Here is a 13977-nt window from a genome sequence, read left to right as displayed (position 1 = left end):
CCTGAGACCTGAACTTTTGTTTGGTATCCATTTTCAATTTCTCCAAGCTATTTGGGATCAGTAGGACCTGATGAGTATAAAAAACTAAACAAGTCCCAATGTCCTCAAACGAGACGATAATAAAGTCCCAATGTCCTCAAACGAGACGATAATAAAGTCCCAATGTTCTCAAACGAGACGATAATAAAGTCCCAATGTCCTCAAACGAGACAACAATAAAGTCCCAATGTCCTCAAACGAGACGATAATAAAGTCCCAATGTCCTCAAACGAGACAACAATAAATTCCCAATGTCCCCAAATGAGATGATAATAAAGTCCCAATGTCCTCAAAAGAGACTACGACCCAATGTCCCCATACAAGATGATAATAAAGTCCCAATGTCCCCAAACAAGATGATAATAAAGCCCCAATGTCCCCAAACAAGACAACAATAAAGTCCCAATGTCCCCAAACAAGACAACAATAAAGTCCCAATGTCTTTAAAAGAGACTACATCCCAATGTCCCCAAACAAGATGATAATAAAGCCCTGATGTCCTCAAATAAGACGATAATAAAGTCCCAATGTCCTCAAAAGAGACTACATCCCAATGTCCCCATACGAGATGATAATAAAGCCCCAATGTCCCCAAACAAGATGATAATAAAGTCCCAATGTCCCCAAACAAGACGATAATAAAGTCCCAATGTCCTCAAAAGAGACTACATCCCAATGTCCCCATACAAGATGATAATAAAGTCCCAATGTCCTCAAAAGAGACTACATCCCAATGTCCCCATACGAGATGATAATAAAGTCCCAATGTCCCCAAACAAGATGATAATAAAGTCCCAATGTCCTCAAGAGATTACGTCCCAATGTCCCCAAACAAGATGATAATAAAGTCCCAATGTCCCCAAACAAGATGATAATAAAGTCCCAATGTCCTCAAAAGAGATTACGTCCAAATGTCCCCAAACAAGATGATAATAAAGTCCCAATGTCTTTAAAAGAGACTACGTCCCAATGTCCCCAAACGAGATGACAATAAAGTCCTAATGTCCCCAAACAAGATTATAATAAAGCCCAAATGTCCCCAAACGAGACGACAATAAAGTCCCATTGTCTTTAAGAGAGACTACATCCCAGTGTCCCCAAACAAGATGATAATAAAGTCCCAATGTCCTCAAAAGAGACTACGTCCCAATGTCCCAAACGAGACAACAATAAAGTCCCAATGTCTTTAAAAGAGACTACATCCCAATGTCCTCAAATGAGACGATAATATAGTCCCAATGTCCTCAAAAGAGACTACGTCCCAATGTCCCCAAACGAGACGACAATAAAGTCCCAATGTCTTTAAAAGAGACTACATCCCAATGTCCTCAAATGAGACGATAATAAAGTCCCAATGTCCTCAAACGAGACAATAAAGTCCCAATGTCCTCAAACGAGACAAAGTCCAAGTGTCCTCAAAGAAACAATATTAAAGTCCTAATATCCAATATCCCAATGTCCTCAAACAAGATGAAAATTACGTGCCAATGTCCTCAAATAAGATGACAATTATGACCCAATGTCCTCAAACAAATCTACGTCCCAATGTCCTCAAACCAGACAATAATAAAGTCCCAATTCCCATCCTCCTCTGGTCTCAACTGGTTAGCTAGTCCCCACCGTCCTGCACTGGTAACGCTGTCTCAACCCATGGTAGCATTTTCGTGGAAACTTGGTAGCTACCCTCTGGTTTCCCCCCAGGTCACCCCTGTGAGAAAGCAGCTTCATTTTGAGCCGCAAAACCTCTTTAGCATTAGTAAGTGAGCTGTGCCTGAAACTCTTGTAGCTACATGTTTAGACCCAATCTCCTTTATTATTTAAGTTCAATCCAGTTACTATCCCCAGTGATGGAAATCCCAGTCAGTAGAATAACCAAATAAGGGTGGAAAACAAAGGCAGTGTGTCCTGTGTAGATGGTAGTTGCTAGGCTCTGAGGAAAACAGAAATACCATTTGGAAACAGGTGTGGGTGGGTGGGAGAGTTGAAAAGTCACCTGTTGTCACTTTAACAATGACTACTTGAATGTGAAAGGGGTTGCTCTTCATAACAAACCCAAAGATTATTATCATCGGACTCTGCAGAATTTATACTGACTGTTGTGTCTCTCTCTCGCTACTTGCTGAAGACAGTAGAGATTTTAGCAGCTAGAGAACCAAATATTTCTTAAGAAGTTGGTGGAGACCAAAACAGAGCCAAAAGAGCGTGAACACTAGAATTAGATTGTCTACCTCCGGATTTACCCTGCTGACCTGGAGGTCAAACTGCCGAGCTTCTAGTCCCGAGCTTAATTCTTAAACCTCTAAGCCACCACTCCATGAATTAATATGTAACCACCATGAGTGTATTCAACACTTGCTTCTAACTAGTCTAACAAACCCAGATCCCCCAATACATTCTCAAATCAATATCATGAGTTATTATAAAGAATCCCCACAGCTTCCGAGCTTTGCTGTAAATGACCAGACATTTGGCGGTTTGTAAAGCTTTTCACTGGAATCACACTGTGCTGCTGTTGGCAGGAAACACTTACAGTGATGGTCTGATGATTCCTTTTCTGTCCTTTAAGAGTTTTGTTATTACTCTTCTGCTGTGCACCATAAGGGGAAAAAAATAAAGACAACACATTCTTGTAAACAGACCAACATTAGATGAATCTCCTCATCAACATGGCTCACTACGATGTTGTTCTTTATTAAGGTTTATAATTTACTTTGTGCATTTGAGGTGATAAACATTAAACATCTCTCTCTGTATTTAACCCTGTGGTGCTGTGCCCTTTACGTTATAGTCACAGCATTATGATGATCACTGCAGCAGCAGGTGAGACAACACACATACACCTAGCCTAGATAAAGTGCTTCCAGCAGCTCTGTTTCCCTGCAGTGTCCCATTTTATACATTGTAACTCAGCTGATGCTTTACAGCAAGAAATTCAGGAAATAATACTGCAGCTATGATTACACACTATTACAGCAGTTAGTAACAACTTTAGTCGTCCACAGTGCCAGCTAATGACTCTTAGGGTCTTTTTATAACAAAAGGACAAACTTGTTTAATGTAAAAGAGAAGCAAGAAGGCACGATGTATGCCAGTATAACTCTTGATCGCAGATATCAACTATTGTGATAACAATCATGGAAGTCCTGATTGAAGACTGAAGGGTAATCAACACTAACTATAGTTGTAGCTGCACAGTAGCTTAGTAAAATGGATACTGACCGATGACCTGTTAGTTATACTGTACATGACGCAGGGAAAGAAAAAGGAAACCAGAGGGGTATGGGTTCACAGGTTGGTGATTCAATGTGTTGCTAAGTATTTCAGGACACTAGTTGCTGCGATTTTCCAGAATATACAGATGCAACTGCTCCAGTACACTGACTGATGATAGCAGACACTGATGGGCGATGTGCACAAGCCCACAGCTTTTATTGCACTATGGCAAAGACACACAGTGTGAGCACGGATCTGAAGCCTACAAGGGTCGCTACCTTTGCTGGGGGCGGGGGGTTGCATTACAAAGTAGAAGAAGAAGAAGAAGACAAGGAAGACAGAGAAGATGATAAAGAGGAAGAGGAAGAAGATGAGGAAGACTGAGGATATGATAAAGATTAAGAAGAAGGAGACGACAACGAAGACAACGAAGAAGACAACGAAGAAGGCGAAGAAGAAGACGTAGAAGAAGAGGACGAACAAGATGAAGATGAAGACGACAAAGACGACGAAGGAGAAGAAGAAGAGGAAAAAGATGACAAAGAAGACAAGGAAGACAAAGAAGACGAAGATGATAAACAGGAAGAAGAAGAAGATGAGGAAGATTAAGGGGAAGACGAAGAAGGAGAAGACGACGAAGAAGATGAATAAGACGAAGAAGAGGATGAAGAAGATGAAGACAACAAAGAAGAAGAAGAAAAAGGTGACAGGAGAAGATGAAGACAAAGAAGATGAAGAAGAGGATGAAGAAGATGAAGACGACGAAGAAGAAGACGAACAAGGAGACAAAGAAAAAGATGACAAAGAAGTAGAAGAAGAAGATGAAGACAAGGAAGACGAAGAAGAAGACAAAGAAAAAGACGAAGAAAAAGATGACAAAGTTGAAGATGACGAAGGAGAAGATGAAGACAACGAGGACAAAGAAGAAGAAGATGTAGAAGATGAAGACGAAGAAGACAAAGAAGAAGTTTCCAGAATTTCCAGAATTAAGATAATACATGCAGGTTTGAAGTTTTACTGGGCTGTCAGTGTTTGTGTTATCCATCAAAACGCTCTGATATCATTTGCCACAGTCCTTGTTATTATGGTTGTGGTGTGGACTCTGCCATCCACTTGAGATAGCATGATTTTCAAACACCATAATTATAGCTCAGTCAGGAACACTTTAGTCAAAGAAAACTTTATTTGCATTTGCAGTATTATATTTGGCAGCATGGCTCTGTTCTGGGGCCTCTCTACCTTTCCTTGGGCCTACATGGAAAGCCTCTTCCATACGCTTACCAGATATAATCTTAGATCTTGGACATCATAATATCCTCCTGATGAAAGTCTAGTACCGAAATATTGCAATAAATTTCTTGAGCATTTAGCCAGTGTTTGGGCATTTGTCTGCAAATTGGATACTGTATTATCGTCAGAGTTGTTTTTTCCTGGTTTTAAAGGCTGCATTACAGTAAAGTGATTTGATTTTCTAAACCTACCAGACTGTTCTAGCTGTTTTATTATTTCCCTTCATCCACTGTTTAAAAATCTCATAGTATAAATGTTTTGTGAAAGCACCAATAGTTCGCAGTAGTGATATTGAGGTGTTTGGTCAAAATTATTGTGATATTTGATTTTCTCCACACCACCCAGCCCTGGTCCTTATGGGTATTGTTCTCGGTGTGGACAATCCTTTGCTGTCTCCATTCAATCTGTTTCGGTGACTTCAAAACTCCATCGTGACTGATTTTCAGTTCAGTTAACTTTAGAGCTTCAGTGTCTTCACAGTCTTTCAGAGAGGACAAGGAGACCTACTTTACAGAGCAGTCACAAGACCCAAGACACACACATACAGGCTCGCACACACACCCAATACAGGGCAGACAGAGAGAGAAGGCTGGGGCCTGAGAGAACTCAGAAGTTTATATCCAGTCTACTTAATTAGCTCTTTAGGGTTAATTAACAGTTTGACTCATTCATTAACAAACATGACAGTTAAATACCCATCTGCCTCGAGTGAACAGACGCAGCTTCAATCTAATTCTGCATTTACACCATCAAACAATTATGTGAGGCATTCCCATGTTATGGGAGGGAAGCCTGCTCTGGAATCAAGTGAAACTAGCGAGGCTGACAATGAAAGTGGGTCTTTGTGTGGGATGTTTGCTCAGTGTGATACAGCTCTGCATGACTTTGTACTGACAGGCAGCTGAATGTACGCTGTGCAGCAACATATTGAGAATACTGTGCAGATGCTTGATCATTTTTGCCCTAAATAAAGGTGTTTGAGAAGCCTCGCAGAAAATACAGTCCTGTTTGTGAGCAGAAATGTTGATGATACAGCATGGTTTCATGAATAACCCAATAAGTGGCGGAATTTTACTGTTTTTAAGAATACAGCAACATAAATTCCTGAAAAGGATGCCGCAAGTAAAACTAACAATTGTACAGGTGGAAGTTCAGTGCAGTGTTTGATGTATTGTGCGCTGTTTGTTTTCTCTCATAGCGCCATAAACTTTTAGTGGTCCTATATTTTTCAGTCTGAAGCCTTTCAATTGCTGCTCCTGCTTTTACACTCTGCAGCTTCCACAGCTCCCCCTCCACGCTCAAAACAGAAAGAACATCTATTTTTGACCCATCCTCCCAACTGTTTCACATGATGTAAGTTATATTACTCATTCCTGATAGAACTACAACTTTATTGTGACATAGACCAGTTTAGATCTGGATATATTCTTGTGGTTAAGGTCACCTACAGATAAGTTAAGGTTTTGGTCATGATTAAGATTACGTTACAGGGGAACTGTGTCCATTTTTAAATCTCACACGTTATTCCTATGATCTCAGACAGTCCAAAAATGTCAGTTAACATTAACAATTCTATCCCAAACTAACCAAAACCAAAGTTATGATGTCATCAAGTATGAAGTCTGGAGCTGCTCTACAAACAACAAATTTGGAAAGATGTTAAAGATGCCACGGAGAGCGCCCTGGGGAACGTTCTGAGAGTGTGGGAACATTTTTTGAGTATAACAGAATGAAGCTTATTTGGGTATTAAAGACAAAATGAACATGAATCTGTGGGTCCACAAAATCAGGCTCCTTCACTGTCTATGTGGCAGCTCCAGACTTGATACTTGATGACTTCACAAGTTTGAGACTTCGTGCACCGATCAGAGCAGTTCTTGCAGCTTTCAGGCGGGGGCCACTTGGGGACTGGACAATGGGACACTGAAGTCTGTGTGGCTGAATGAGACCCTCAGAAAGAAGAGAAATCACAGGGAGTACCACCAGCTGACCCAGGAGCTTCGCCTAGCTGATGGTCGGATCAAGGGTTACAGTATTTTAGGATGAATCAGCTCTGTCAATCTGCTGTCAATCATCAGACCAATGACCACTGGTAAATGGTAAATGGATTGCATTTGTATAGCGCCTTTCTAATCATTTGACGTTTCATTCATCATTCTACACAAGTCACATTCACCCATTCACACACACGTCCATACAAGGCTACCATACAAGGTGCCACCTGCTACTCAGTTTTTTAAAACTCACACACCGATGGATCAAGGATTTTTTTTAAGATATTTTTTTAGGGCATTTTTTGCCTTTAATTGACAGGACAGTGAAGCGTGAAGGGGGAGAGAGAGAGAGGGAGAGACATGCAGCAAAGGGCCACAGGCTGGACTCGAACCCGGGCCGCTGCGGCAACAGCCTTGTATATGGGGTGCCTGCTCTACCACTAAGCCACCGACGCCCCTTGCTCAAGGATACTTTGACATGCAGACTGGAGGAGCTGGAGATCGAACCGCTGATCTTCTGATTAGTGGATAACACACTCTGCCTCCTGAGCCACAGCCCCCGCAATTGGTAAAAGTAAGTAAGGCTACAGTTTGTTCAGATGTGTCTTGCAGCTTGCCTCAAGCAATAATCAAAGTGGGCTTAACGCAAACCATGACCTGTATGCTACAACTTGTTGTCATTGCCATCACAGAGGCCCATCTTCTTTAGGTGGCGTACACATGCTGGTTTTTTTGCGCCCTAAAATCCATTGTTTTCAATGTAGAGGGGTGGCAGGCGTGCTCAAACACCAGAGCGATGCTGTCGCTGTGTGCACGCGTTTCCGAGTGCCTATTTTTCAGGGCGCAAGAGCTGTGCCCTGAGTTAAAGAGAGATCAACTTTTGGAACACAGCAGCCCACATCACACTGATGTGGCAAGGACCAACCAATCACAGCAGACAGATATCTTTCCCTTCTTCTGTAAATATTCAGTCTGGTAAATATGGAAAAGTTGATCATGTTAGTGCAGGGCTACCCAGAGCTTTACATCTGTCCCACAGACAACAGGTCTACACACTTATAAACAGCATCTGGAAGAAGATTAGCTCTGCACTCAGGATTTCAGGTAAATAGGCCATGATACTGTGCTTGTTCCGGCTGTTTTGCAACCTCAGATGCAACCTGCCACCGTGCTCTTGAAAGCTGGCACAGAAAAGACACAAGAGTGGTCCCCAGCGTCTGACCTCGCGTTTTCCAGGCAGTTAAAGACATGGCATGTGTACAGCCCTTTATTCATCTGATTGGAAAATGGGAAAACTACTAGTGTTGTCTGCCACTCTTTTGCTTTTAATTTTTCCAACTTGAGGCATTCAGGGTGCTCCAGCAAAAACATCAAGCGCAGTGAGCGGAAAACATGGGGCGCTCAGCTGTGAGCAACATGCTTCACTATTAACTATTACGAAATGCCACCCAGTGCTGCTAATATGCGCTCTGTCTGATCTGCCTTACTTCTCTGGTTTCTGGCTTTGAGAGAGATTGAAACTCATTGTTACAAATATTGATTGAACTTTCTCTGCCATGGAAACAACATAAAATTTGACTACTATGATGTCTTGCATCTCATAACTGTAACTATAATAAACCCAACACCAGCCACCTTCTTTTGAAAATTACCACACCAGGATGTGTAAGTCTTGTGACAGCTGTAGATGGCCCGAGGAATAAACCAACTAAATGACCGTGTTGGCCTCCAGGAAGCCTCAGATAAATAAATCACACAAATAAAGTGCCTTATTCTTCTTTTTATTCCAAATGACGTAAGTTAACAGCAGCAGTTGTAGTGACCATTTGTTTGGCTGGGACATTTCAGTGCTTTATTAGTTTAAACACCTCTCTGCTCAGCACAAGCCTAATTTTTCAACTGTTGTCCCTTGCTGTGTGTGTGTGTGTGTGTGTGTGTGTGTGTCTTAAATGTCTGTGTGTCCCTGTGTGTTTATTCCCATGTGTAGCAGCTGCAGTTGTCTGATTTGCATCTCACCACAGAAACACAAAACATCCTTTTCATCAGCAAGAGCATAAAACACACCATGGCTGTGGCAGGCAAATCAGCTGATCTTGCACCGTGTGTGTGTGTGTGTGTGTGTGTGTGTGTGTGTGACTACGGCGAAGAGGAATCTCCCACACACACAGACCTCCTCCTTGTTGTTTCAATCCCTGAGCAAGACAAAAACTGTAAACTGGGTTGCAGGAAGGCTAGTTATATTAGGAAAGCAAACTGTGTGTCTGTGTGTGTTTGTATGTGTGTGTGTGTGTGTGTGTGTGTGTGTGTGTAGGTGGGAGGAAGTTTGAGGTTTGTGAGTTCAAAGTTTGGTATTCACAACGTGATGAGATGGGAGGAAATGACAACGTGTGTACACGTGTGTGTGTGTGTGTGTGTGTGTGTGTGTGTGTGTGTGTGTGTGTGTTACTGCTGTTGCTTTAATCTGCAGGACTCTGGATGCTGCTGTAAGTGAACGACTAATACGTTTCAGCATCCACCTCAGCTGTGCTGTAAAACTCCCATGATGCAACGAGGTGAAATCAGTTCAGTTCAGTTCATGCAGCATCACAATGAGATGTCAACAGACACCATCGGCACAATCTGCTGTGTACCCTGCACTGAACACAGTCCGAGGTCACTTGGAACAAGTGCAGGGAGGACGTAGTAGAGCAGCTCCACAGCGCCCTCTGTAGGACAGAACAGTGTGTCTGAGGTCTGTGTGACCCTCCAAGGATATGCCTCCCCAGACCATCACTGACCCACCGCCAAACCAGTCATGCTGGATGATGTTACAGGCAGCATAACATTCACCACGGCGTCTCCACGCCTGCAACATGTGCTCAGTGTGAACCTGCTCTCATCTGTGAAGAGAACGGGGCGCCAATGGCGGACCTGACAATTCTGATATTCTCTGGTGAATGCCAATGGAGCCGCACGGTGCTGGGCTGTGAGCACAGGTCCCACTAGAGGACGTCTGGCCCTCATGCCACCCTCATGGAGTCTGTTTCTGACCCTCATATCCCTGATGTTTCAGTGACTTGGTGTTAGATTGTGACTGTTAAGTGATCCCTTAATTTTTTTGAGCGGTGTAGTTGCGTGGCTCTGGGGATGTCTTTCGGTCACACCACTTATATCCAGACTGAAAAATCTTAAACACTATTTGGATAGCATGCCATGAAATTTGGACCACACATATGTTAGCATGTTGATGTTCTCAGGAAATTATCACATTAATGGATGCTACAAGCCACAACATTGCATTCTCTAGTAATATTTCTAAAATGTCAGTCTAAAAGTGGAGCCAGAATATCTCCATGCTGCTCTGGAGAAAACATGCTCAGACACCTTCTACTAAATCCATCTGTTAGATCTATTTAAAGATCATCTGTTTTTGTCCTCAATAAATAATGCATACATACATACATGAGGATCATTTAACAACATTTACTTTTAGGATTTCTGTGCAGTGTGTCTGAGGCAGGCTTGGTAGATAAGCAGGACAGGTTTCATCTCTAGTGTGGTATCCACATCTCACCAACAGAGGTCAGTACAGACCAGATTACTTTAAGTGATCTGACGACAGGAAGACAGTGTTTTTTACTTCTGTCTGACTAAAGAGGAAGGTGTGATGATAATGAAAAACACCAAGGCCATTACTGTACTTGACTAGTTGAATTTCTTTTTTTTAATTCTTGATATTTTTGGGACCTTTTTTGCCTTTATTTGATAGGACAGATTTAGCAAGAAAGGGGCATACAGAGTGGGGATGACATGCAGCAAAGCAGCGCCATAGGTTGGAATCGAACCCACTGCCGCTGTGGCAAGGACACAGCCTCTGTTCATGGGGTGCCTGCTCTAACAGGTGAGCTAGTGGGTACCCAAATTTTTGTATTTTCAAAACTCTTTGAGCTGAACTTTCTGAAAACATCACAGTTGGACTTTCTCTAACGACATAATGCAATGCCTCCACTCTTTGAATTAGAGACAACAACAGAGTTTATTCTGTTTCTGCTGAGGGAGCAAAGAGGAGCCAGTGAATTGGCATCGACAAAAAGATGCTGTGACCTCTCTAGTAACACGACTGTCACACTCATTAACTGAACTGTGTTTATCTACAATGCACCATGAAGAACACGCTGATCCTGAGCCAGAGCACAAAGAGAAGAGTTTTCCTTTTCCAATTTCTATGGCCTCTTGAAGACAACTCTCCTTCTACGCAAGAGCAATGACAAGGTTGTTATTATTACAAACCAAGTCATAAACTCAGACAAAGCAGCAGGTCAGTACATGAACTTAATCTGGACTTTGTTGCTCTTCCTACCTTTCCCCGAGCCGAAGAAGCAGTCCATCTCCACACTGGAGCGTGAGTGGGACACGCAGAGTGCGGAGCTGGGGACCAGTCCCTCCTGTGGGGGGGTGCGTTCGGTGGTTCGGACCAGGCACCAGCCGGGCCGCTCGCTCGGCCGCTCCAACAGCTCCACCGTCTGGCCTGGAGAGAAGAGCAGACAGCTGGTTTACAGAATGGTACTGTAACTTCTGACAATCTCAAGTTTTAGGACGTACTGTCCGGGTTAAAATGTCTTCAGAGGGGGAATATTCTTTCTTGCAATTTCAAATACTTAAAATACACTAGCATCCTACACTACACTAGTATTTAGCAGGATTAAGGCTCACCCTAACTACCTACAATCTTGTCTAAATCCTTTCCAAACACTGGCGCTCCACAGGGGTGTGTCCTGTCCCTACTCATGTACTCAAATGGCTGTATCTCCCACTCCCAGTCAATTATGATGCTTAAATTCACTGATGACACCACAGTCATGGATTTGATCTCAAATAATGATGAAACAGCTTAAAGGAGTGAGGTTTTATCCCTGGTGGACTGATGTAACGTGAACTTGGAATTAAATGCTTCCAGAACCAAGGACTTAGTTGTGGACTTTCCCAGGAGTTGTGGGGATCACTTATCCTCAGTCATCAAGTGATCAGCACCACTACTACCCTCAAGAAAACACACCAGAGAAACTTCTTTTCAAGGCAACTGAAAATATCCCGAGGTGCTTTGGTGCAGCTCTACAGAGCAGCAGCAGAGAACATCCTTACCTATGCAGTAACTGTGTGGTTTGGCAACATGTCAGCTGAAGACAGGAGACAGCTGGACAAAGTGGTGCGTACTACATCAAGAATTACTGGACGTGATCTCACACTCCTAACGGAAATCTATAAGGCTAGACTACAAAAGACGGGCCTTAAAGTTTTAAAGGACGCCTTTCACCCAGCCAACAGCCTTTTTATATTCCTTCCTTCTCACAAAAGATGAACAAGTTTTACGAGCAGAACATCCAGGTTCCATGACAGCACATATCCTGAAGCTGTCTGTCCTCTCCACACGTTTAGCAGATGTTTTTAATGCACATGAAGCACTTTATCTAAAGGGCCGTTTGATGCGCTGCTAAATCCACTACTGGTGCTACTGTTTTTATATATGGCGCCACTGAATCTTATGTTAACCACTTGTTTTATGCTTTTATGATTATTCTATTGCTTAATGTACTGTGTGCATTAAGACAAGATGTGTGGTTACTATATTTGTCTGTCTTTGTTTAACCCTTTAAAACCTGGAGTGACATCAGTTTTCTTGCACTGCTTTCAGACACCTCTCACAAGTATTTAAACCTTTGACAGCTGAGCAAATTGATTTGATTTATTGAAAATTAAAATTTGGTATAAAATGTCCTGCAAATTACAAGACATTACAAAAAGGTGACAAGAAAATTACCTGAAAATGACCTCAAAGATTGACACACAGAGAATTAGAAAATTAAAAATATAAAAGACTAGGGGGAAAATGCCCACACAATTATTATTCTAATTATATACTCATAATTCTAATAATAACTGTGAATATATACATATACTGAATGTATTAATTTTATTATTAAAATTAATTAAATATTTTTTTCTACTTTTCTACTATTTATTTTTATCTTTTTTAAAATATGTTTTATTATTAAAATTAAATATCAAATACATTCATTAAAAAGAATATTATTATTTTTTAGCACCTTTTTCAGGTAATTTCCTGTTTTTGTTGTTTTACTTTTTTGTGCTAATTTTCACCTTTTTTTGGTAACTTTTTACTAATATCTTGCTAATATTTGGGTCATTTCTCATTAACATGCTCATTGCCTTCTTTCCATGTTTTTTAAAGACATCAAGACAATTCACTAAGGCTTCAAAGGGTTAAGTGAGCTCATCATGATTCTTCAAATAACCATGCTGATAACTGTAAGTGCTGACTCTTAAATCTTTGGCCGTAATGACCAAAGCCAGACAAGAGATCCGGACTAAAACGTGTGAACAGGAAAGAGAGGTTTGTCTCACCGGTGCTGACAGACATCTCCGTGCTGCATCCTGCTGTGAAGTCCTGCAGGACGACTGTCAACTCACATCCACCAGAGAGCTGCAAACACAAAGAGAGACATACGATTAGACTTTTGAAACCTCAAAAACATTACTTATATAACAGGGGCTTTAAAAGCACATCCTCAAACTATCACATTTTAATGCTCTCAATCTAAATTTTAGTCCCAAAGAATCTGCTGTAAAGCCATCTGATGGCAAAGGAAGAGATCCTTAGTCCATCACTGTTGACACAATAAACACTGAATATTTCCATACTGGAGATGATTAAGTGCATAACTAAGCTTGTACTTGATGTTCTTGTGCTTGTGAACTTCACAATGAGTGTTAAACAAGTCTGTAGAGCCTAAAGGTGACATAACAAGACTCTAAACTTTACATTCTGGATTAAAAACACCAGCAGTAGCAGTTTTCTGTTTGCAGACATGAATTGTCTGCAGGGCTGGAGGAACAGGACGAACCAGCAGCATGAGGACACAACCTCTGTGTTGTTTTATAACAAATACTGAACCTTACCAACACAGACAGAGCTGAAAGTGAACGTCACACATTAAAGTTTGGAGAGATGAACTAAATTCTCAATTAGTCCTGAAGTCAACTGAGGACGACTGACTGATGTGTGAACACTCTGTTATCACAAACATCGCCACACCATATAAACCTGAACCACTCCTGACCTTTAGACTATAAACTCTAATCTGAGATCAGTACAACTGCTGGCAAGACTGTGATCAGTGTTATATTGTCCATTTAACTCGGTCAACACACCAAAGCAACTGTGGGTTAAACAAAATGTACATTTGGGCCTATTCGAGCAACTTTTGCAGATGCATCGACCTTTAAAGCCCCTGAACATGTGGTAATTCTCTGTGATTTTATTCATTCACTAATAAAAAAAAACCCCGGCAGCATTTACAAGTGGACCAGATCAAATGCCTTGTGTGAGAAAGCTGCTCTTGATTGGTCAGAATTTCCATGTGGGAAAAATCCAGGAAGTAAA

At 41.6% G+C, this 13977-nt stretch overlaps 1 protein-coding gene across 3 annotated transcripts in view; it reads right to left on the bottom strand.

Annotated features, from left to right (window-relative positions):
• Positions 1-13977, bottom strand: part of kalrna (kalirin RhoGEF kinase a) — a 218621-nt gene that overhangs the window by 49043 nt on the left and 155601 nt on the right. For all 3 annotated transcript variants that reach the window (XM_050048623.1, XM_050048624.1, XM_050048625.1), the window contains exons 39-40: positions 12939-13017; positions 10876-11043 (exon numbers count right to left, since the gene is read on the bottom strand). In XM_050048623.1, the coding sequence (XP_049904580.1) occupies positions 10876-11043; positions 12939-13017 (247 nt within the window). The remainder of the gene's footprint in view (positions 1-10875; positions 11044-12938; positions 13018-13977) is intronic.

Source organism: Epinephelus moara, chromosome 7 (assembly GCF_006386435.1).
Source record: "Epinephelus moara isolate mb chromosome 7, YSFRI_EMoa_1.0, whole genome shotgun sequence".
Lineage (NCBI taxonomy): Eukaryota > Metazoa > Chordata > Actinopteri > Perciformes > Serranidae > Epinephelus > Epinephelus moara.
Note: the sequence above shows the minus strand (reverse complement) of the source record. Positions and strands in the feature narration are given on the sequence as shown.